Source organism: Phycodurus eques, chromosome 23 (genome assembly GCF_024500275.1).
Source record: "Phycodurus eques isolate BA_2022a chromosome 23, UOR_Pequ_1.1, whole genome shotgun sequence".
NCBI lineage: Eukaryota > Metazoa > Chordata > Actinopteri > Syngnathiformes > Syngnathidae > Phycodurus > Phycodurus eques.
Genome location: NC_084547.1, coordinates 165,434 through 191,410, shown reverse-complemented (window position 1 = coordinate 191,410; position 25,977 = coordinate 165,434). Strand labels below are relative to the sequence as shown.

Sequence of the window (25,977 nt, the reverse complement as noted above, 5' to 3'; positions counted from 1 at the left end):
GTCTCATACTGCCGTTGGCAACAACAACCATAATTGTCATGGCTGTGCTTGCTATTTGTGGATGTTGTATTATCCCTTGTCTCAGGAACCTGGTTCTCAGAATTGTCCTCAAGACCTTTGTGGGTAAGGACCCCTACGGCCAATATCAGCTGCTGTGCCTGGACGAGGACAGCGTGGCCATGGAATCGCTCGCTCCATTGAACGATACCGGTATATCCTCTGAATTGTTTAGTTTTGATGTGCTTAGAATAGAATAATAAGTATTGTAGTGAAATAGTTAGTAGGTATAGGGGTTGTTGATCTTCTGATTATCAGAAGATCAACTTGGGGGATTGATGAGAATATAGAATACTTTATATTCTAATATGTAATTCTAACTAGTTTGGAAGAGAATGTGTATTGGAGTATAGGAGTATACTGCAGGAAGGCCCCCAGCGGGGGGTATGTGGCCCTCATCAGGGGGTATTTGGAGACAGATGGCAAAGAAGAAAGGAACTGCGGGGAGGCACTATAAACATTGAATGCAAGAGACATCGGCAGGCGACGTCTGGACCCAGATCAAATAGTCATCATTTGGCCGAACAACGATGACGTCAGATTACGGACCAATCGGACGACAGCGATTCCACACCGGCCTGTTTGAAACATTGTATAAGTCTGGGGGAGAGTCAGATAGTTTTGTTCTACTACTGTATCTGCTAAGAATAAGTTAGGGTAGTTACGAACCCAGAGCTCTGCAAAATGTATAGACTCCTCTGTCAGGAATAAATTGGTTGCTTTTTATACATTGTTGTGAACGACGTTCTTTCACGAAAACGAACACGCTTGGAACCACGGAAGTTAGGAGATTTTAAAACACAGGTTCCTTCAGTGTGAATGTGAGTACGCATGGTTGTTTGTTTATATGTGCCCTGCGATTGGCTGGAGAGCGGTTCAGGGTGTACCCCGCCTCCTACCCGATGATAGCTGAGATAGGCTCCCGTGAGGATAAGCGGCTCAGATAATGGATGGATGGACTTGCGAACAGAAACAAAAGTGCACAGAGATGTCGTCACAAGTTTTTATTCCAAAATAACAATTTCTCCACAGTTGAAGTTTTCGGGCGGCTCCTCTTCATGCTCACCATATCTCCGGCTTTGGAAAATATGCGTTCACATGACGACGCTGGTAGACACAAGTATTTTAGAGCCTCTTTCCACAAGTGTGGGTCCAGTTTCTTTCGATTAGCCCAGTATTTGAAAGGGTCCTCTGCCCGTGACAGATGCGGCTCTTTCAGATCCCGATGTCAAATCAAATGACAGCAACCAATCCGGTTCGAGCTGTCGAGACGCGTGGTGACGTTGGAAGCGTCAACCTCCAACGGTCACGTGACATTTGGGGGACAACACAAGCTCGGAAGCACCATTTCGACGCAGTGTCATTCACCAAGTCTGGCACAAGCTTCGAAGGTTATACGTCATTTCAACATCACTAATATATAAATATACCATAAACTGAGTTTGAAATGATCGCAACAAACTATCAAATCCAAGCTCTTGCGTCTGCGCATGCGCTTCCCTCGTTGCCAGCAACTTCCGCTCCAGGTCGACTTTCGTGCAATTTTGTTCGAGGAACCGAATTCCCGCCACTAATGAATTCTTCCCGAATTAGTTGCGAACGGATTGAAACCTCGACACAGCGTCCTTCGCTACTTTCAAGAAGTAACACATTATTTCAATCTTCGTGTGAGGATAAACTCGTCTTGGTGGTGCACGTTGAAGCTTCTCGGCCCAGTTAGCTTAGCTTAGCTCGCTCGCCGCTAACAAAGAGACGCGTTTGTCAGCAACACATCGCACATTAGAGATCGCCCGTGAAGGTGTTGTGATTATCGTGTGAAAAATGTGTGCAAGAACGACAGCAAAGTGCGAGAAGGAACTTTCTGGAACGAAAGAGGAGGACGAGCCACAACGTCAACTTGTGGACGCTGCTCGCATGCAGCCTCGTGTTGTGTTACACAGAGCAGGTTTGGACTCTTCCTACTCTCACTTGTTTAGTTTCTAGCTACCTTTTGTCGTGAGAAAAATATTCCTGTGCTCATATTTGAATGGAATCTTCATATCTATATGCCATAGTGACGCCCAAATGAAGCCTCACGAAGCGTTGACGAGGTGGGGTGTGCCTGGACTAGTCGCCAGCCAATCGCAGGGCGCATATAGACAAACGCCCATTCGCAGACTCACATTCACACCCAAGGACAATTTGGAGAATGCATTTGACCTTAAGTGGTGTGAAAAGTGTTTGCCCCCTTCCTGATTTTTTTTCCTTTTTTTAGCAAGGTTTGTCGCACTTAAATGTTTCCCATCACTAAACAATTTTAAATATTAGTCAAAGACAATATAAGTAAACACAAAGTGCAGTTTTTAAATCTAGTTTTTTATTATTAGGGGAGGAAAAAATCCCAACCTCCACGGCCCTGTGTGGAAACAGCCATTGCCCCCTAAACTGAAGAACTGCTTCATGGCAGTGTGGTGTGGTACGTGGGCTCCTCTTGTGGTATGTGAAAGAATCACCACTTAAGTAAAGTTTGAGTTACCTTTTTTTTTTTTTTTACTACAGTACATTTGCATTTAATCTTTAAGAATTGCTTTTTTAAAAAAAAATTATTCATCTAAAAATTTTTTCAGTTAAAATTCATATTTTGATTGTTAATGTTCTGTAATACAGACATGCCATTTACAACAAAGTGTAAACCCTAACTATTCAAAAAAAATGTTTTATTGAGTACTTACTCTGAACGTGGAGCTACAATTTGGAACTCCAGCAGGATAAGGATTTATATAGACAGGAGTAGACTTGTAGTCAAACCCTCCATGTTTGAACCAATCAGAAGGTCGGAGCGTGTCTGTGACAACAGCTAGCGGCGAGTTAGCAGCTGCACAGACGTGCTTTCAAAATGCACTCGGCTATTTGCTGGTGTGTGGTGTGCCATTCAGAGGTGGACTTGCTAGTGTGTTTTGGATAATTTTCCTGCTGCAGAAGCCAAGTTCATTTCAGCTTGAGGTCACAAACATTTTCATTCAGGATTTTTTGGGAGACAGCCGAATTATTGGTTCCATTTATTGCAGCAAGTATTTCAGGTCCCGAAGGAGCAAAACAGCCCCAGATCGTCACACTACCACCACCGTATTTTACTTTTGGTATGAGGTTCTTTTTCTGAAATTCTGAGCTCTTTGGGTAATTTTGGTTGGCTGGCTACTCCTGGGAAGGTTCACCACTGTCCAAATGTTTTCACCATTTGTGGATAATGCCCATAAATGAGAAATAAATACGACGATTTGATTTAATGGGATTGTAAAATAATAATAATATAATTTTACAAGGGATTATAAAATATGTATCTAAAATTAATTATGGTTTAGGTCTATCTATTATTACATAAGTATATATACAGAATGCAAGGGATGAAATCACATACAATGTGTCGAAATGAATGTCTATTTCTACAGGTATGTGTCTACAGACTATTTGCTGTACCAGTAGTGAATTGGCCCAGACTAAGACTAATAATAAAATGTTAATCACATCTAAAAAGAGAAGAAACACTTATTAGGTCATTAACAAAAAAGTTTTAGTCCTTTATTTGTACAGAAAATAAGTAATGAGTATGACTTAAAGTACTTACTGTTTTTTTTTTTATTGTCTGAGTAAGCGCAAGAAAAGAGGTGCACTTGTTTATATTCCGGCTGCTCCCATTTCCAAACACGGCAACTGTTTCCCTCACCCGCCTCATAGAGCTGCGCTGTAAAAAACAGTGAAAACAGCTAACGCACCTAGCTTGCTAACCAATGATGAGACATTTCTTGCAGGTGGGCTGGCGCTATTTCAGTGTGGCACAAACGCGCGGATTAGCTAAACGGAACAAATGTCCATCCAGTGATTCCATTCAGTATGTTCACGCAAATGATTTGTTCGTTTGAACGAGTCATTGTTGAACGACACAACACTGAGACACTCGGGGAGTGGGAGACAAATTCAAACGTGCAGTAAGTTGAACACAAACGAGTTACTAATGTTTTAACTTAACTTCTAGTTTCAGCCATTATCTTTGAGCTCTTCATTTGGCATTTTGTTGACAAAAGTTGACAAAACCTCTCTGGTAGGGAAGGAGCCCGAGCTTGGGCTCTGGTACCAGTCCTCTCGAGAGGGGTTGGACTCGCTTCCACTCTGGAGTTGCCCACGGTGAGAGGCGCAGAGCAGGTGTGGGTATAATTATTGCTCCCCGGCTCGGCGCCTGTACGTTGGGGTTCACCCCGGTGGACGAGAGGGTAGCCTCCCTCCGCCTTCGGGTGGGGGGACGGGTCCTGACTGTTGTTTGTGCCTATGCACCAAACACCAGTTCAGAGTACCCACCCTTTTTGGAGTCCTTGGAGGGGGTGCTGGAGAGCGCTCCCACTGGGGACTCCATCGTTCTGCTGGGGGACTTCAATGTTCACGTGGGCAATGACAGTGAGACCTGGAAGGGCGTGATTGGGAAGAACGGCCCCCCGGATCAGAACCCAAGCGGTGTTCTGTTATTGGACTTCTGTGCTCGTCACGGATTGTCCATAACGAACACCATGTTCAAGCATAAGGGTGTCCACACGTGCACTTGGCACCAGGACACCCTAGGTCGCAGTTCGATGATCGACTTTGTGGTCGTGTCATCGGACTTGCGGCCGCATGTCTTGGACACTCGGGTAAAGAGAGGGGCGGAGCTGTCAACTGATCACCATCTGGTGGTGAGTTGGCTCCGATGGTGAGGGACGATGCCGGTCCGACGTGGCAGGTCCAAACGTATTGTGAGGGTCTGCTGGGAACGTCTGGCGGAATCCCCTGTCAGAAGGAGTTTCAACTCCCACCTCCGACAGAACTTTGCTCATGTTCTGGGGGAGGCGGGGGACATCGAGTCCGAGTGGACCATGTTCCGCGCCTCCATTGCTGAGGCGGCCCGACCGGAGTTGTGGCCGCAAGGTGGTCGGTGCCTGTCGTGGCGGCAATCCCCGAACCCGATGGTGGACACCAATGGTGAGGGATGCCGTCAAGCTGAAGAAGGAGTCCTATCGGGCCTTTTTGGCCTGTGGGACTCCTGAGGCAGCTGATGGCTACCGGCTGGCCAAGCGGAATGCAGCTTTGGTGGTCGCTGAAGCAAAAACTTGGGCATGGGAGGAGTTCGGTGAGGCCATAGAGAAAGATTTCCGGACGGCTTCGAGGAAATTCTGGTCCACCATCAGACGTCTCAGGAGGGGAAAGCAGTGCACCATCAACACTGTGTATAGTGGGGATGAGGCGCTGCTGACCTCGACTCGGGACGTTGTGAGCCGGTGGGGAGAATACTTCGAAGACCTCCTCAATTCCACCGACATGCCTTCCCATGAGGGAGCAGAGTCTGGGTTCTCTGAGGTGGGCTCTCCTATCTCTGGGGTTGAGGTCACCGAGGTGGTTAAAAAGCTCCTCGGTGGCAGGGCCCCGGGGGTAGATGAGATTCGCCCGGAGTTCCTCAAGGCTCTGGATGTTGTAGGGCTGTCCTGGTTGACACGCCTCTGCAACATCGCATGGACATTGGGGACAGTGCCTCTGGATTGGCAGACTGGGGTGGTGATCCCCCTTTTTAAGAAGGGGGACCGGAGGGTGTGTTCCAACTACAGAGGGATCACACTCCTCAGCCTCCCTGGTAAGGTCTATTCAGGGGTGCTGGAGAGGAGGGTCCATCGGGAAGTTGAATCCCAGATTCAGGAGGAGCAGTGTGGTTTTCGTCCTGGCCGTGGAACAGTGGACCACCTCTAAACCTTTGGCAGGGTCATCGAGGGTGCATTGGAGTTCAGTCTACATGTGTTTTGTGGACTTGGAGAAGGCGTTCCACCGTGTCCCTCGGGTGGTCCTGTGCTTCGGGAGTATGGGGTACCGAACCCCCTGATACGGGCTGTTCGGTCCCTGTACGACCAGAGTCAGAGTTTGGTCCGCATATCCGGCAGTAAGTCGGACTCATTTCCGGTGAGTATTGGACTCCGTCCGCCAAGGCTGCCCTTTTGTCACCGATTCTGTTCATAACTTTTATGGACAGAATTTCTAGGCGCAGCCGAGGCGTTGAGGGGGTCCGGTTTGGTGGCCTCAGTATTGCATCTCTGCTTTTTGCAGATGATGTGGTTCTGTTGGCTTCATCAAGCCGTGACCTCCAACTCTCATTGGAGCAGTTCGCAGCCGAGTGTGAAGCGGCTGGGATGAGAATCAGCACCTCCAAATCTGAGACCTTGGTCCTCAGTCGGAAAAGGGTGGTGTGCCCTCTCCGGGTCGGGGATGAGATCCTGCCCCAAGTGGAGGAGTTCAAGTATCTTGGGGTCTTGTTCACGAGTGAGGGAAGAATGGAACGGGAGATCGACAGGCGGATCGGTGCAGCGTCTGCAGTGATGCGGACTTTGTATCGATCCGTTGTGGTAAAGAAGGAGCTAAGCCGAAAGGCGAAGCTCTCGATTTACCGGATCAATCTATGTTCCTACCCTCACCCACAGCTCGTGACCGAAAGAATGAGATCCCGGATACTAGCGGCCGAAATGAGTTTCCTCCGCAGGGTATCCGGGCTCTACCTTAGAGATAGGGTGAGAAGCTCGGTTATCTGGGAGGATCTCAGAGTAGAGCCGTTGCTCCTTCACATTGAGAGGAGCCAGATGAGGTGGCTGGGGCATCTGATTTGGATGCCTCCCGGACGCCTCCCCGGTGAGGTGTTCCGGGCACGTCCCACCGGGAGGAGACTCCAGGGACAACCCAGGACACGCTGGAGAGACTACGTCTATCGGCTGGCCTGGGAACGCCTCGGGATCCCCCCGGAAGAGATGGATGAAGTGGCTGGGGAAAGGGAAGTCTGGGCGTCCCTGCTAAAGCTACTGCCCCCGCGACCCGACCTCGGATAAGCGGTAGAAGATGGATGGATGGATGGAAGTTGACAAAACAATAAATAGGTTGCGAATGTAATGAAATGTGCCACCGTCTAGGGATTCTTGCATTAATTTTGATGTGACATGAAAACTAGCTATGGTGGGTTTTCATTGACTATTTAGGCTTACCAAAATTGCATTGATGACTCCAGTTCGTCGTGACTTGTGAAAGTAGTTTCTCTGTGCACTTAAACCAAGCAAAAGCTTAGGAATACAAAATATTAAGTCTCGGAGGGCAAAATCTCTTGATAATTTAAATAAATACTAAGAAGTAAAAATGCTAAGTTTAAACTGAAATTAGTTTCATATATTTTTATTTTGTTTGAAATTGCCTCACTGAAAATATTTGCAGAAATTAAAACGTTTTTTGCCCAATGTAAATTCAAGAAATAAAAGTTGATTCTTATCAAAAAACAAAAAAACTAAACAAATGGTTGGTCATTCTTACGTGAAATGGCTTATTTTTTTGTGTATTCATAATTGCTCTTTTAACTCAGCAAAAATTAATATTTATATTCCATTATTTTACTACAATATTCGTCGGATACTAGCATACTAAACTGATAGCTACAGCCCTAATATTTTCAGAGGTGTCCGTAGACATAAATAGGAATGTGCTCATAACTTCTGGTGAAGATCGGCCGACATTTTTGGACATAAAGCAACGTAACGCATGCCATATGTGGCAGGAAGTGGCTATATCTTCTTGCCTCCAGGAAGCATTTCAACGGTCGAACGGTTCCAACATGTTTAACAATCGCTACACCACCACCAATACCAGCACCAATATCACAACTACGACTACCACTACGACTTCTATCACCACCGTCACTACGATTACAACAACTAATATTTCAATTGCTACTATCATGACGACTACTAATATCACTGCTACTACGACAACCACCACTACGACTACTACTACTACAGTAAATTGATCGAGCAATGTTACTGCACTGCGCACATTTTGTTTTTGCACATCAGGTTAGCAGTCCTCCATCATCAACCAGAATAGGGTAACACCCCTAGAATTATTATTCAAATGTGTTTTGCTGTCGAGGCTGCTGCAGCAACCCACTCCAAGTAAAACCACATGAATTTCATTGAAGTATCGTGTTTTCGTTGACTTGGAAAACTATTCAGCTCACTCGCTTAAAATATCACAAAACCTGATATTTCTTCGAATGTGTGATTCTGTCAGGAAAACTGTCACTACATTATGGTATGTGAGAACAGCGACTATAGTGCCAAGACATCGTATTGAATAAATTAAACATCAAAACTGAAACAAAAAGTAACAAGTTGTCAATATTTTGAGAGAGGAGCTGATTGAAAACAAAATACAAGCAAATAAAAACAAAGAAAACTGTACAATGTCATATAGTTACATATTTACAAAATCTGACATTCAGAAGATTAACAACAGAAGATTAACAAAGCGGCAGCACCGGACCATGTGTCCCCATCCTGCCTCAAAGTCTCCGCGGACCAGCTCGCTCCAGTCTTCACTCAGATCTTCAACAGATCTTTGGAAATGTGCGAAGTTCCATCCTGTTTCAAACGCTCCACCATCATTCCAGTCCCAAAGAAATCTGCAATCTCTGGTCTGAATGACTACAGGCCTGTCGCTTTGACATCTGTGGTCATAAAGTCCTTTGAACGTCTCGTGCTGGACCACCTCAAGAGTGTCACAGGTCCCCTGCTGGACCCCCTGCAGTTTGCCTACCAAGCGAACAGGTCTGCGGATGATGCAGTCAACATGGGACTACACTTCATCCTAGAACACCTCGACAGTGCAGGGACCTACGTGAGGATCCTGTTCGTGGACTTCAGCTCAGCGTTCAACACCATCATCCCTGAACTCCTTTCAACCAAGCTTCTCCAGCTCAGCGTCTCACTTGCCATCTTGCCAGTGGATTTACAGCTTTCTGACGGGCAGGACACAGCAGGTCAGGCTGGGGGAGACCACCTCATCCACACGCAGCATCAGCACTGGGGCGCCCCAAGGTTGTGTCCTCTCTCCGCTGCTCTTCTCTCTCTACACGAACGACTGCACCTCAGCGAACCCGACTGTCAAGCTCCTGAAGTTTGCAGATGACACCACTGTCATCGGCCTCATCAAGGACGGTGACGAGTCTGCATATCGACAGGAAGCGAAGCAGCTGGAGCTGTGGTGCGGCCGACACAACCTGGAGCTGAACACGCTCAAGACTGTAGAGATGATCGTGGACTTCAGGAGGCATCCTTCGCCACAGCTGCCCCTCACGTTGTCCAGCTGCCTTGTGTCAACCGTCGAGACCTTCAAGTTCCTGGGAATTACAATCTCTCCGGACCTGAAGTGGGCGACCAACATCGACTCCGTCCTCAAAAAGTCCCAGCAGAGGATGTACTTCCTGCGGCTTCTGAGAAAGCACGGCCTGCCACCGGAGCTGCTGAGACAGTTCTACACAGCGGTCATCGAATCGGTCCTGTGTTCTTCCATCACAGTCTGGTTTGGTACTGCTACAAAAAAGGACAAACTCCGACTGCAACGGACAATCAAAACTGCTGAAAGGATTGTCGGTACCCCCCTACCCACCATTGAGGACTTGCACGCTGCCAGAACTAAGACAAGGGCGTGCAAAATCCTCCCGGACCGTCTGCACCCGGTCACCGGCTCTTCCGGCTCCTTCCCTCAGGTAGGCGCTACCGATCAACGCAAACTAGAACTAGTAGACATTCCAACAGCTTCTTCCCTCTTGCGATCAACTTCTTAAACACCTAGCCTATAATTCCATTACAACAAGCTGGCAATTTTTTGACTTGAGTTTGTTGTCACATTTCTGTGGGGCCAATTATGTATTACCCGTGCACTCACTGTAGTTGTCTCGCCATGCTGCACTATTTGCATATACTGGCCACTCATGCCAGAGTAGCATCTGCTCCATTTGCACACTGATTGAGGAGTATCTGTAACATTTGCACAACCAACATTGTCCCAGATGGTCGCACTACTCGTCACTTTAAACCGCATACACTCCTTGAAGTCTCAGCGCCCTTTGCAGAATGGTCATTGCACCGGACTATTGCAATATTAGTCATTCGAACTGCTCTAAGTGCTAGAGGACTCTGCATCTTTTTGCACAATTGTTTTTTGTCAATGTCTTTATGTCTCCAAAGTGTTCTGTAAATTGACTGTTGTACTAGAGCGGCTCCAACTACCGGAGACAAATTCCTTGTGTGTTTTGGACATACTTGGCAAATAAAGATGATTCTGATTCTGATTCCATAAAAGCACATGTTGAATAAATGCATCTTATTGCACAATAGTCAAAAAAAATTTTTACTGGCTTTACCAGATTACTAGCAACCGTTTATTGCTCAGCAACTGTTTTTCTCAATGTCTTTATGTCTCATAAGTATTCTCTGTCAATTGACTGTCTGCTGTCGTACTGAGCAGCTCCTACTGCCGGAGACTTGGCAAAATAAAGATGATTTTGATTAGCTAAAAACAGGAGCACCAATCATGAACAGTATCCCTCACAAACTTTTTAAACGGCAATGTTGGGATGAACGCGGTAGGCTTTGTGAAATTATTTTGAACTGCATATTTTTTTCTTCACTTCACTGCCGCTGAAATTATCTTTACAATAGGTCACTGTCACATAAAAAAACAAAACGATGCAGACAAATTTGCAAATGCCAAACCGGGAATATGCAGGGGTCCACTGTATTACCTTTATTGATACTTGTTGAAAACTTTTTTATTTTACACTTTTTTTTTTTTTTATTGTTGTTGTTGTTGACCTGGCCAATTTGATTATTTCCAGTATATCAAACTCATCTGGCTTTCATATTACCCTTAAATATAAATCTAAACCATAATAAACAACATTAAAGTAACAACATGAGAACAGATTTACCAAACCATGTGTGTTTTGTCTTCCTGTGTCTTGCAGACATCACTGAAGATCTTCGTACTAAGCGGCAGGAGCCAGAGCCCCCTTACATTAAAGAGGAAGTGGATGATGAAGAGGTCCACCACATCAAACAAGAAGAGGAGCCCATTTCGATTAAAAAAGAAGAGGAAGAAGCGTGCCCCCACATTGAGGAGGATATCACCAAGTTTCCATCGACGAGTGTCCCTTTGAAGAGTGAAGATGAAGGTCAAAGTGAGGAGAGCAGAGGGGCGGAGCCTCCAAGCAGCAGCTCAAGTCAACACATGACAACAGAAGCTGATGGAGACCACTGTGGTGGATCACAAGCAGACGGCCTCTTAGCTCCACTGTCAAATAGTGATGACATGACGTCGCACTCTACTCACACTGATGAGGAGGATGATGATGATGATAAACAGTCTGAAGGTGATAGGACATGTCGCACTGACAACAAACGATGGAAATGTTCTCAGTGTGGGAAAACATTTTCTAATAAGAGCAGTTTGAAACAACATGTGAGAACACACACTGGTGAGAAACCTTTTTCCTGCTCAGTTTGTGGTCAAAGATTCTCTGTGAAGGGAAGCTTAAAAATACACACAAGAACCCACACTGGCGAGAAACCTTTTTCCTGCTCTTTTTGTGGTCAACGATTCTCTCTAAAGAAAAACTTAACAATACATACAAGAACTCACACTGGTGAGAAACCTTTTTCCTGCTCAGTTTGTGGTCAAAGATTCTCTCAGAAGGCAAACTTAAAAAATCACACAAGAACACACACTGGTGAGAAACCTTTTTCCTGCTCAGTTTGTGGTCAAAGATTCTCTGTGAAGGGAAACTTAGAAAGACACACAAGAACACACACTGCTGAGAAACCTTTTTCCTGCTCAGTTTGTGGTCAGAGATTCACACAAAAGCGATACTTAAAAATACACACAAGAACCCACACTGGAGAGAAACCTTTTTCCTGCTCATTTTGTGATCAACGATTCTCTGAGAAGAAAACCTTAACAATACATACAAGAACCCACACTGCTGAGAAACCTTTTTCCTGCTCATTTTGTGCTCAAAGATTCTCTGTGAAGAAAACCTTAAAAATGCACACAAGAACCCAGACTGGTGAGAAACCTTTTTCCTGCTCAGTTTGTGGTCAGATATTCTAAGTATCAGTCTAAGGCACACAATTGTACTGGTGAAAATAGCAGTGATCAAGACGTTTTTAATGCAAATGTAAATGTTTTAAAAAAGTAATTACTATGTTGCTTACAGAAATCTACATTATTGTATTCTGTGTACCAGCTTTGATTATATCTTCTTGTTGTCCATATATTTTCTAAAAGCCCCCGAGTGTTAAGCATTAACATTGGTGCTAAAATACTTTAAAGGGACTAGTTCAAGGTGAGAACACGGGCACTTATTCCACAGTGCTGGACTTATAAATGATGTCTGCAGAAAAATAGCCTTCCAAAATAGATTCCATAGTAATTTTAGAATCATTTACTGATGAAATATTTGATTTTCAGCCAGTTTTTGGCCCACCCACATTTTGGAAATGTCAGCCTGTCACAGCCTGACACATAACGAGTAGGAGGCGATTACATTTCTTCATTGAACTTCTGTGTGTTTCCGTGGTGTAATTTTTGCTTACATTGAAAGTCTGGGTGAATTTTTTGGACATTAATGAGTGAAAATACTGATTGTGAAATCAATTGGAATGCTTGTTTCAAAAAAAAAAAAAATTGACCATTGAAATGCCTCCTTGAGAAAATAAGACAGCCAAGTCATCCCACATGAAGTAATTCTTGCAGATTCATTTCCTCAAACGTCAGCTCTCCACCACAAATGGCTCTAATACAGTGGGTATGGAAAGTATTCAGACCCCCTTAAATGTTTCACTCTTATATTGCAGCCATTTGTTGAAATCATTGTTTTCCTCAATGTATTCACAGCACCCCATATTGACAGAAAAAAATTGAATTGTTGAAATGCTTCCAGATTAATTAAAAAAGAAAAGCTGATCGATCACACAGCCATAAGTATTCAGACCCTTTGCTGTGACACTCATATATTTAAATCGTGTGCTGTCCGTTTCTTCTGCTCATCCTTGAGATGGACCTACACCTTCATTGGAGTCCAGCTGTGTTTGATTATAGTGATTGGACTTGATTAGGAAAGCCCTAACAGCTCACAGTGCATGTCAGAGCAAATGAGAACCACGAGGTCAAAGGAATTCTGCTCCACTTAAGGTTCCTAAGAGCACAGTGGCCTCCGTTATCCTTAAATGGAAGACGTTTGGGATGACCAGAACCCTTCTAGAGTTGGCCTTCTGGCCAAACTGAGTAATCGGGGGAGAAGAGCCTCGGTCAGAGAGGTAAGAACCCAAAGATCACTGTGGCTGAGCTCAAGAGGTGCAGTCGGGAGATGGGAGAAAGTTCTAGAAAGTCAACTATCACTGCTGCCCTCCACCAGTTGGGACTTTATGGCCCGAGAGTGGCCCGAAGGAAGCCTCTCCTCAGTTCAAGACACATGAAAGCCCCGATTGAGTTTGCTAAAAAACACCTGAAAGACTCCAAGATGGTGAGAAGTAAGATTATCTCATCTGATGAGACCAAGATAGTAATTGTTGGTCTTATTTCTGAGCTTTCTATGTGGAGAAAAGCAGGCACTGCCCATCACCTGTCCAATACAGTCCCAACATTGAAGCATGGTGGTGGCGGCATCATGGTGTGGGGGTGTTTTTCAGCTGCAGGGACAGCAAGACTGGTTGCCATCGAAGGAAAGATGAATGTGGCCAAGTACAGGGATATGCAGGACAAAAACCTTCTCCAGAGTGCTCAGGACCTCAGACTGTGTCAAAGGTTCACCTTCCAACAAGACAATGACCCTAAACACACAGCTAAAATAATGGAGTGGGTTCAGAACAACTCAGTGACTGTTCTTGAATGGCCCAGGCAGAGGCCTGACTTAAACCCAATTGAGCATCTCTGGAGACCTGAAAATGACTGTCCACCAATGTTCACCATCCAACCTGACAGAACTGGAAAGGATCCCCAAATCCAGGTGTGAAAAACTTACGGTTGTATTAGCTCAAAAGGGTACTTCTATTAAATACTGAGCAAAGGGTCTAAATAGTTATGGCTGTGTGATATTTCAGTTTTTCTTTTTTAATCAGTCTGAAAAATTTTCAACAATTCCATTTTGTTCTGTCAATATGGGGTGTGGTGTGTCCATTGACAAAAACAAATTAACTTAAGTGATTTTAGCAAATGTTTGCAATATCCATCCAACAATCCATTTTCTGAGCCGCTTCTCCTCGCTAGGGACGCGGGCCTATCCCAGCCATCATCGGGCAGGAGGCGGGGTACACCCTGAAGTGGTTGCCAGCCAGTCGCAGGGCACATACAAACAAGCAACCATTTGCTCTCACATTCACACCTACGGGCAATCTAGAGTTGTCAATTAACCTACGATGCATGTTTTTGGGATTTGGGAGGAAACCGGAGTGCCCGGGGAAAACCCATGCAGGCACGGAGAGAACATGCAAACTCCACACAGGTGAGGCCGGGGATTAAACCCCGGTTGGTTGCAATATAACAGAGTGAAAACAAGTTTTTCAGTACTTTCCGTACCCACTGTATATTCCCAAAGGTGCTATTGACATGACATTTTCACCAGATGTTGTGAACAACCTAATTAATCCATACATACAAAGACAGTCGAACAAATAAGATCAGAAATTAAGTTGTGTGGAAAACTTTGAAATGACATGGGGGGGGGGGGAAGTATTGAGCACATGAATAAAAGGAGTTGCAAAAAGTTATGGAAAACCAAGAAAACACCTAAAACCTATCAATAATCAAACAGCAATCCAGTCTCTTGTCGGTGCAAATGAATATCAGCTGGTTCAGTCCTAACTGATTCCCTACAAAAATCTCTCATTGCCAAGGTGTGAGTCAAGACGCATCTCATGAAGGCCTCGTTGCGCGTCGAACGCCGTGGAGCTCATCTCTCGTGATTGGTCCGTTTTAGTCACATGCTGTGTTGACGTGCCAGCGTTCCCATTGGTTCGACATACCATCTACGTCACTGCCTTCTCGATCGATTTTGCAGCAAAATAAAATGTATCATCTGGTCGTCACGATCCATTTGTTCTGTCGCGGTCGCCATTGTTGTTGCTTTGTTCCTTGTTACTGAAAGGAAAGTAAAAAAAACGGAAATGGCAAAAAAAAAAATGCAGAGGAAAGTCCACCCTGTGGTGTCTTATCCTATACCAGGCGTAGCGACACTCCCGACTTGGAGGAGAATTGCAGCACACTTTCAAACAGCGCGCGTGGGTTGCGCTCGAGTATAAAGGCAAACTACGCGTGGGACAGCCGCAGTGACGTCAGCGCGGTCGCCGTCCGCGCGAGTATAAAGACGCTTTAAGATCAAAGAGCAGTCTCAAGAACATCGCAAACTAATTGTTGCAAAACATAACGATGGCACTGGTTACAGGTGCATATCTAAGCTTCTGAACGTTCCAGTGAGCACGGTTGGTTCACGGTTCATAATACAGAAGTGGAAAGCCAATCATACCAACATAAATTTGCCTCGATCTGGTGCTCCTCGCAAAATTGATGACAGGGAACTGCAAAGAATAATCAGAAGAGTTGTCGAAGAGCCAAGGACCAGCTGTGAAGAGCTTCAAAAAGACCTGGAATTACTGCTGTTGTATGGATTACTTGGGTTGTTCCTCACATCTGGAGAAATGTTCATGTCAATAGCACCTTTGGAAATATATTTTGTGAGAAAAAATGGTGACGTGTTAAATACTTATTTCAGCCGCTGTACCAAAAACATGCATGGTAGGTTCATTTTTGACCCACTTGTGCATTAAAAAAAAAAAAAATAGTATGGCTCCAAGTCTGTCCGAGACAAATCTTTTGATATTTCGTGGTGCTCCAATCAGAGTTTTGATGCTGCCGATTCCTAGACCAATCAACTGTGAGAGAGATCTACTGATCACTGCCAATACTGATTAGACTTTACGCTGATCTGATCGGTTTGATCGGTATCTGCCGATAATTAGCATTTTATGCTGATGGCTTATCGGCTTTCATGACATAATTCGCCGATCCGATCAATGACGTCATCGATTGGCTCTGCACAAGACATTTAACTCCGCGTCTTCGTCACGTATGAATCCAAAAGCTAGTTTATTTTTAGCCTTATCACGTGTATTGCGGCGTAGTAATGTAACTAAGTTTTTTCAACCTTGTCGGTGAAAAAACACATCGTTAGTGTGGGACTATTTTGCGGTGTCTCAGATAAACAACAAGTTATTTGCAGTCTGTGCACAACTAAAGTACCTCGTGGGGAACGTCATCTAAATGCTTCAACACAAAAAAAATTATCGGGCACCTGAAGAATGTACACGAGAAGCATGCCGCGTTCAAGCAACGTGAAAAAAAAAGAAAGAAAGGCAAAGGAACAGCCAAACGGACGCAATCTCTGGACAACACCCTTCCGTCCATATCGGCAGGACAGTTTTAAAGTTAGAGTAAGCATGTATTTGTTAATTTTATAACAATAAGTTAGCACCCATTATTTCTGTCATGTTGTAATGTTGATTTGCCCTAAACTTATGTCAGTGGCCAATCCTTGAATGTCCCCTAGAGGTCATTGATGTTTTAACTTTTTGCTAGAGAATAATTTTGAAGATACAGTACACAAGTACATACAATAAATGAACAACTCATACGCTACACAAGTATATAGAATAAATGAGCCGGTCATGTAAATAGACACATTGCGCCATCTTGTGATCGGATCGGTGATCACTTACCATTTTTTTAAACTTGCTGATTGGCAAGTTGGCAAGATCGGCCCCAAAAATCCTGATCGTGTAAAGCCTACTGATCAAATGGATTAGCTGTCAATTTTTCAATTTATTTATGGTAAGTGCTGTTGGCTAAAGGATTCATCCATCCATTCATCTTCTTCTGCTTATCCGAGGTCGGGGGGGGGGGGGGGGGGGCAGTAGCTTTAGCAAGGAAGCCCAAACTTCCCTCTCCACAGCCACTTCCTCTAGCTCTTTCGAGGGGATCCCGAGGCGTTCCTAGGCAAGCCGAGAGACGTAGGGGTCTCCTCTCGGTGGGACATGGCCGGAACACCTAAGCTGGGAGGCGTCCTGGAGGCATGCTAAACAGATGCCCGAGCCACCTCATCTTGCTCCTCTCAATGCGGAGGAGCAGCGGCTCTACTCTGCTTCTCACCCTATTGCAAAGGGAGAGCCCTGCGGAGGTTCTGTTCCTTCCAGGTCTCACTGTCATTGTCCACGTGAGCATTGAAGTCCCCCAGCAGAACGACGGAGTCCCCAGCGGGAGCGCTCTCCAGCACCTCCAAGGACTCCAAAAAGGGCGGGTACACTGAACTGCTGTTTGGTGCATGGGCACAAACAACAGTCAGGACCCGTCCCCCCCACCCGAAGGCGGAGGGAGGCTCCCCTCTCGTCCACCGGGGTGAACCCCAACGTACAGGCGCCGAACCGGGAGGCAATAATATACCCACACCTGCTCGGCGCCTCTCACCATGGGCAACTCCAGAGTGGAAAAGAGTCCAACCCCTTTCAAGAGGACTAGTTCCAGAGCCCAAGCAGTGTGTGGAGGCGAGCCCGACTATATCTAGTCGGAAGTTCTCAACCTCACACACCAGCTCGGGCTCCTTCCCTGCCAGAGGAGGTGACATTCCTCTGGGGGGGCTACACAAGGGCTGGGCAATTATGGGAAAAAATTATAATCACAATAATTTAGTTTGATGTCGAAATCATGTTTAATAAACAAAATTATTCATTTATTAGAACATTTCTATTTATTCAACTATCAAAACTAAACTTTAAATATAACTTAAAAGAACAACCAGTAAAATACATATAAAATAATATGTGAAAAAAAAAAAAATTGAAATAAATTTAAAAGAAAAAGAAAAATAAATAGTAACTAAAACGTGCTGATGCTTTTAGCCATGACTGTATTGACTATTATAGTTGTCACAAAAATAAATAAATAAATAATTTACTATTTCACTATTCTGGCATTTATCAAAAATAAATGGTTTTGGTAATCCTATTTGACCTAAACCAGAAAAGGTTTAGTCGGGTTTGTCAGACAATCAGGGGGGAAAAGCATGTCTTTTGATACAGTCAAAGACTGCATCTGCTGTTCCTGCTGTGCACGCCTTGGCCTCTTAGGGGCAGTGCGGTGTGATGCATGCATGAAGCTAAACATTTACCCCAAGCTAACAAAAAAAAAAACAAAAGAGTAGAAGAAAGTCACAATGTAATTTTAATTAATTGTTCAAAGTAATTAATAATTTAATTTTAACTCATTTTTCACAGATTAGGAAAAATATTTGCCCGTGAGTATTGGTATATTCACAGTCTTTATGTTTTACTGCGGCGTTTGTGGGAATATTCATTATTTGAAGGTAAATCCCTCCTATGCCCAAATGCTAATATTAGGTATCCCGTCAATCGTGTTTTCCATTGACTGTTAGCATTAACTTGGTGTTTTTTTATAAAACAATGTGTCTTGTATTTAAATATAAAATGAGTGCAAATCTTCTTGTTGTGCGCTTAGTTTTACAGTAATCTCCAACTGGGGTGTCAATAAACAGCTTAAAGCACGCTCGGGAGGACAGAAAAACATTTTACGGGCTGCAAAGGCCGCCTGTTATCGTTTTTTTGTTTGTTTTGTGATCGGCAATGAAAGGCATTGGTAGACTATCGTCGATCACGTCTTTTGTACGGAAATCGGTCGATCGTGATCAGTGGCCGATCAGTCGGAGCACCACTATTCGATAACTCATTCATGGGTAGGAAATGATGTTTAGGAGACGCATTCATTTGTCCGTGTGCGTCTGAAGAAGCTCTCCCACCCAAATGGAGTGAAAACGCACAGCTCGAACAAGTTGCTCTCACGACGAAACCGTTTGAGATATGACAGCAATGGTTTGGAGAACGTATCGATGAGAAGGAGAAAAGGCTCTCTCGAGGTTGGCCAGACAGAGGGAAAGAGATGGGAAGGATGTGCAGCAGGTTAGGGTGATCAAGGATAGAGATGGAAATGTGTTGACTGGTGCCAGTAGTGTGCTTATAGGTGGAAAGAATACTTTGAGGAGTTGATGAATGAGGAAAATGAGAGAAGGAAGAGTAGAACCAGGAAGTGGCAATGATTAGTAAGGGGGAAGTTAGAAAGACATTAAAGAGGATGAAAAATGGAAAGGCAGTTGGTCCCGATGACATTCCTGTGGAGGTATGGAAGGGTGACAGATGAGTTAGATTGGAATCCCCGTGGACCATGATGTTCGCAGATGACATTGTGATCTGTAGTGAAAGCAGGGAGGAGGTGGAGGAACAGTTAGAAAGATGGAAGCATGCACTGGAAAGGCGAGGAATGAAGATTAGCCGAAGTAAGATAGAATATATATGCATGAATGAGAGGGGTGGAAGGGGAAGAGTGAGGCTACAGGGAGAAGAGATAGTGAGGGTGAAAGACTTTAAATAATTGGCGTCAACAGTCCACAGCAATAATGAGTGTGGTAAGGAAGTGAAGAAACTGGTCCACGGAGGTTGGAACGCGTGGAGGAATTTGTCAGGTGTGTTATGTGACAGAAGACTCTCTGCTTGGATGAAGGGAAAAGTTTATAAGACAGTGGTGAGGCCAGCCATGATGGACAGATTAGAGACAGTAGGAAGCAGAGCTGGAGATGGCGGAAATGAAGATGTTGAGGTTTGCTCTAGGAGTGACCAGGTTGGCTAAAATTAGAAATCAGAGGGAGAGCCAAAGTTCAATGTTTCAGTGTTCAAGACAGAGTCAGAGAGAGCAGACTTCGATGGTTTGGACACGTCCAGAGGAGAGAGAGTGAGTATATTGGTAGAAGGATGATGAGGATGGAGCTGCCAGGCAAGAGAGCTAGAGGAAGACCAAAGAGAAGGTTGATGGATGTCGTGAGGGAAGACATGAGGGCAGTTGGTGTTAGAGCGGAGGATGCAGGAGATAGGCTTACATGGAAAAGGATGACACGCTGTGGCGACCCCTAAAAGGACAACCCGAAAGGAAAAGAAGAAAATCCAAATACAAAGTAAACCTGCTCAACCCATACTTGTCATTCTAGCAATCGCTAAAAATACAATATTGTTGAACTGGAAAGATAAACAAGCTATCAACACTAACCACTGGCAAAATCCTGTCATACAGAATATAACACAAAAAAATATCTCTGCTAAACATAATAACCAAATGGATAAAGAAAAACTGGTCACCTTTCATTAAAATGGTGAACCTTGAAGTTTAATTCTGGTATACCGTGGAAGAATGTTATACATTACATGTAAATGTAATATAATGTGACCAAATCATATCTTCTCATTTTAGACTCCTGTACATGCGATAGGGGTTTCCATTACATGCAAGTGAACCTATCCTTCTGGTCCCGGATCTGCGGTGTGGGCCTCGGGGGATGCTGGGCTTGTTTCCCTCTCCTCCTTTTTGGTCCTCCAGTTTTAATGCATGGCACCCCACCACACACGATCACGGTACAGGGATATTGGTTGCCAATTGGGGACCTGTTAAACATCGTAATAGGGAGGGTGGTGGCCTTTACATTTCTCTTGGCTTGACTCCCGTGCCCCCCACTTTGGTTGTCGTGCCCCGGGGAGATGCCCCTCCCATCCACAAATAAGAACTTGTGATCCAATATCTCGACCGTCTAACTATTGTTCTGCTGTGGCTTGCAGCCCTATTCCTATTAATAAAAAAATAAGCAGAGTGATTATTTCAAGATCCCCTGCTGCACAGCAAAACTGTTCCTGGACAAAAGACATACAGATGTACAATTCTGCATCGCCATGCAGCTGAACAGGACAGGTTAAAAAAAAAAAAACGCTAAATATTGTATACATTATTTTGACATGAAAATATATTTAACAAACATAATTTTTATTGCCACGTAACAGAAAATTGGCTGCTGAAGTTATGTTAACAAGAGGGCAATGTCACAGAACAACAATATGAAAAGATTGCAAATGCCAAACCAGGAGTATGCAGGGGTCCACTGTATTACCAGCATTATATTTGTTTTTAAACGTTGTCATATTACACTTTTTCATATTTTGTTGTTGTTGACCTGCCCAATTTTATTATTTCCAATATATCAAACTCATCTGGCTCTCATAATAACCTTGAATATAAATATAAACCATAATACACAACATTAAAGTCACAACATGAGAATTGACCTCACCAAACCATGTGTTGTTTGTCTTTGCATCCTGCAGACATCACTGAAGATCTTCGTACTAAGCGGCAGGAGACAGAGCCCCCTCGCATTAAAGAGGAAGTGGAGGACGAAGGGGTCCCCCACATCAAAGAGGGAGAGGAATTGGAGACCATTTCCACAAAAAAAGAGGAGGAAGAAGCACACCCCCACATCAAGAAGGAAGAGCAGGAGGAGGATATCACCAAGTTTCTATCGACTGGTGTCCCTTTAAAGAGTGAAGATGAATGTCAACGTGAAGAGAGCAGAAGAGGGGCGGAGCCTCCAACCAGCAGCTCAAGTCAACACATGACAAAAGAAGTTGATGGAGACCACTGTGGAGGATCACAAGCAGACGGCCTCTTAGCTCCATTAACAGATAGTGGCGACAGAACGTCACACTCTCCTCACATTAATGATGATGATGATCAACAGTCGGAAGGTGATATTACATGCCACACTGATAAACGATGGAAATGTTCTCATTGTGGGAAAAGGTCTGCTTCTAAGAGGAATTTGAAACACACGACAACACACACTGGAGAGAAACCTTTTTCCTGCTCAGTTTGTGGTCAAAGATTCTCTCTAAAGGGAAGTTTAAAAATACACACAAGAACCCACACTGGAGAGAAACCTTTTTTTTGCTCAGTTTGTGGTCAAAGATTCACTCAGAAGGAATGCTTAAAAATGCACACAAGAACCCACACTGGTGAGAAACCTTTTTCCTGTTCAGTTTGTGGTCAAAGATTCACTCAGAAGGGACAATTAAAAAGACACACAAGAACCCACACTGGTGAGAAACCTTTTTCCTGCTCAGTTTGCAGTAAAAGATTCAGTCATAAGGAAACCTTAAAAATGCACACAAGAACCCACACTGGTGAGAAACCATTTTCCTGCTCAGTTTGCAATAAAAGATTCACTCAGAGGGGAAATTTTAAAATACACACAAGAACCCACACTGGAGAGAAACCCTTTTCATGCTTAGATTGTGGCCAAAGATTCTCTCAGAAGGGAGACTTAAAAATGCACACAAGAATGCACACTGGAGAGAAACCTTATTCCTGCTCAGACTGGGATGAAATATTCTAATAAAAGGGACAATTAAAAATACACACAAGAGCACACACTGGTGAGAAAGATTGTGGCCAAAGATTCTCTCAGAAGGGAGACTTAAAAATACACACAGGAATGCACACTGATGAGAAACCTTTTTCCTGCTCAGTTTGTGGTCAAAGATTCTGTAGGAAGGGATACTTAAAAATGCACACAAGAACACACACCGGTGAGAAACCTTTTTCCTGTACAGTTTGTGGTCACAGATTCACTCAGAAGGGAGATTTAAAAATACACGCAAGAATCCACACTGGTGAGATGCCTTTTTCCTGCTCAGTTTGTGGTCAAAGACTCTCTTACAAATGTCAGGCTTATACACACAAGTGTGCTGGTGAGAAGAGCAGTGCTCAAGAAGCATTTAATGCAAATGTAAATGTAATTACTATGTTACTGACTTACAAAACAAACTACATTCTTGTATCCTGTTTACCAGCTTTTTCTTATTGTTGTCCATGTATTTTCTAAAAGACACCTGCAGGCAAATGTTGAGAATTAGCACTGGTGCCACAATACTTTAAAGGGACTCGTTAATGGTGAGAACATAGAGAACACACTTATTCCACAGTTCTGGACTCATAACTGATGAAAAAAAAAGCCCTCCAAAATAGACTCAGTAGTAATTTTAGTATCGTTTTCCAATTACATTTAAAAAAAATTTGTAATTATTTATTTATTTATTTATTTTTAAAGCCAGATTTTTGCCCACCCACATTTTGGATGTGTCAACCTGTCACAGCCTGACAGATAACGAGCAGGAGCCGATTACATTTCCTCATTGAACTTCTGTTTTCCACGGTGTAATTTTTTTACCATATTGAAAGTCTGGAGGCATTTTTTAGACAATGAGGGAAAATAGTGTAATATGTTGGAAGGCTTGTTTAAAAAAAATCGACCGTTGAAAGAAGACAGCAATGTCATCCCACATGAATTCTTGCAGATTTATTTTCTCATACGTTAGCTCAATTTTGAATTGATGCACCACAAATGTATAGTATATGTGTGTACGTATGTATAGATCAAATGTATGTATCGATCACAAAGGTTGTTTCGGTCGGCGGCATTGTGTGACAGATGTGGACTTTGGCTGGCTGTCATAACATCGGCTGACCCATGACGAGTGTCTCCCGGCCGAACATGTTACGTCGCTTAATGTCCCAAAACTGCAGCTCATCTGATTTGAGCTCATCTGATCCATCCATCCATCCATCCATCCAATTTCTTTACCGCTTATCCTCACTCGGGTCGCGGGCTGCTGGAGCCTATCCCAGCTATCTATGGGCGGGGAGGCGGGGTACGTCCTGAACCGGTCGCCAGCCAATCGCAGGGCACATAGAAACAAACAACCATTCGCACTCACATTCACACCTACAGGCAATTTAGTGTCTTCAACCAACCTATGTTTTTGGGATGTGGGAGGAAACCGGAGTGCCCGGAGAAAGCCCACGCAGGCACGGGGAGAACATACAAACTCCACACAGGCGAGGCCGGGATTTGAGGCAGGCGTGCTAACCAGTCGGCCACCGTGCCCTTATCTGATCCATGTAATCTAAAATATTGGGCTGATCGTTGTCATATTTTCAGAGGTTGAAGCTGCCATGACTAAAGATCATTAATTCATCTTCCGTCCTGCTAATCCTCACTAGCGTTGCGGGTGTGCTGGAGCCTATCGCAGCTAACTTTGGGCGAGAGGCAGGGTTCACCCTGAACTGGTCGCCAGCCAGTCGCAGGGCACGAATGAACAAACAACCATTCGCACTCACATTCACACCTATGGGAAATTTAGTCTTCAACTAACCTACCATGCGAGTAAAGATGTCCGCATAAATGTTGGTGACTGTTGACAGTTTTGGAACATTAATCGACGTTACTTGGTTTCATGCATGAGGCTATCAAGGATGTGGGACTCGCCCGCCATGTTTGAATCACTTTAATCAATGACACCATAATGTAATAAATTAGCAATTATAATATTTTTAAAAAGCACATTAAATTTGCGATTGAATATAATTTTGGGGTACCAGCTGTTGTTCATGTGATGCAATGATATGTATCAGCAATTAAATATATAATACCAACTTGAACAAAGTGTTGTTTGGAAATGATTGTGGGTAGCTATCACTTTAGTGACCAAAATCAAAAGTTTATAATAAAATAAGCTGTTACTGCCCCTCCTAGAAGCAGTCACCTTATCGCGGTGGAGGGGTTTGTGTGTCCCAATGATCCTAGGAGCTAAGTTGCCTGGGGCTTCACGCCCCTGGTAGGGTCACCCATGCCAAACAGGTCTTAGGTGAGGGACCCGACAAAAGACTGCTTAAAAGACCCCTATGATGAAAACTATAAATGGATCTAGGGTTCCCTTGCCCGGACGCAGGTCACCGGCGCCCCCCCTCTGGAGCCAGCTCTGGAGGTGGGGCTCGAAAGCCGAAAGGCGAAGCTCTCGATTTACCGGTCAATCTACGTTCCTACCCTCACCTATGGCCACGAGGTGTGGGTCGTGACCGAGAGAACGAGATCCCGGATACAAGCGGACGAAATGAGTTTCCTCTGCAGGGTGTCCGGGCTCTCCCTTAGAGATAGGGTGAGAAGCTCGGTCATCAGAATCAGAATCATCTTTATTTGCCAAGTATGTCCAAAACACACAAGGAATTTGTCTCCAGTAGTTGGAGCCGCTCTAGTACAACAAACAGTCAATTTACAGAACACTTTGGGGACATAAAGACATTGACAAAAAACAATTGTGCAAAAAGATGCAGAGTCCTCTAGCACTTAGAGCATTGGGGAGGATCTCAGAGAAGAGCCGCAGCTCCTCCATATCGAGAGGAGCCAGATGAGGTGGCCTGGGCATCTGATTCGGACGCCTCCCCAGTGAGGTGTTCCGGGCACGTCAGACCGGGAGGAGACCCCGGGGACGACCCAGGACACACTGGAGAGACTACGTCCTTCGGCTGGCCCGGGAACACCGGAAGAGCTGGATGAAGTGGCTTGGAGAGGGAAGTCTGGGCGTCCCTGCTAAAGCTACTGCCCCTGCGACCTGACCTCGGATAAGCGGTAGAAAGTGGATGGATGGATAAGCTTTTACTGGTTACTGTTAAGGACGTAATATAATGTCAATGTTCAATAGATCACGGAACCTTCAATCGTCCTTGCGTGTTCGTTTTCTTTGTCCAAAGAGAGAGGAAAAAACAAGACACCAACGTGCTGAGTCTCAGGGTGCATTCAATCAACTGCCCACCAGAGTGCAAGTTCAGTGAATGACACACCTTGTTTATTTGAGCTAACTCCTTTTATACACGTCAGAAGGTTTCGTCATGACTGTTCAGTAGAAGGTTTTGATATATGGTTTCCCCAAGAATGTGGTGTCTGATAGGGGTCCCCAATTTATTTCGCAATTTTGGAAGGAGTTTTGCAATCTCATAGGTGCTACCGTCAGTGCTACCGCAATCTCATAGTTGCTACCGCCTGATTAATCATCAGCTCGGCGGTGTCTTTAGCTGAGGGGAATTTTGGAAGTGCAATGAAGTGTGCCATCTTAGAGAACCTGTAAACAACTGTAAGAATGGTGGTATTGCCTTTAGAGGCCGGTAATCCTGTCACAAAGTCTACGGAAATGTCTGACCAACGACGTTGTGGTATTGGCAGGGGTCGCAACTCCCCAGAAGGACGTTGATGAGAGGGCTTGTTGGCAGCACATACCTGGCAAGCATTGA

At 44.5% G+C, this 25,977-nt stretch overlaps 1 protein-coding gene across 1 annotated transcript; it reads left to right on the top strand.

Moving 5' to 3' along the window:
• The first annotated feature begins 1,573 nt into the window (after nt 1–1,573).
• LOC133398076 (zinc finger protein 260-like) lies at nt 1,574–25,525 on the top strand. Its single transcript, XM_061669687.1, has 5 exons — nt 1,574–2,002; nt 10,886–11,983; nt 20,278–20,415; nt 21,180–21,345; nt 25,441–25,525. The coding sequence occupies exons 1-5, from the start codon at nt 1,879–1,881 to the stop codon at nt 25,523–25,525; spliced, it is 1,611 nt and encodes a 536-aa protein (XP_061525671.1). The 5' UTR covers nt 1,574–1,878.
• Nucleotides 25,526–25,977: the final 452 nt, after the last annotated feature.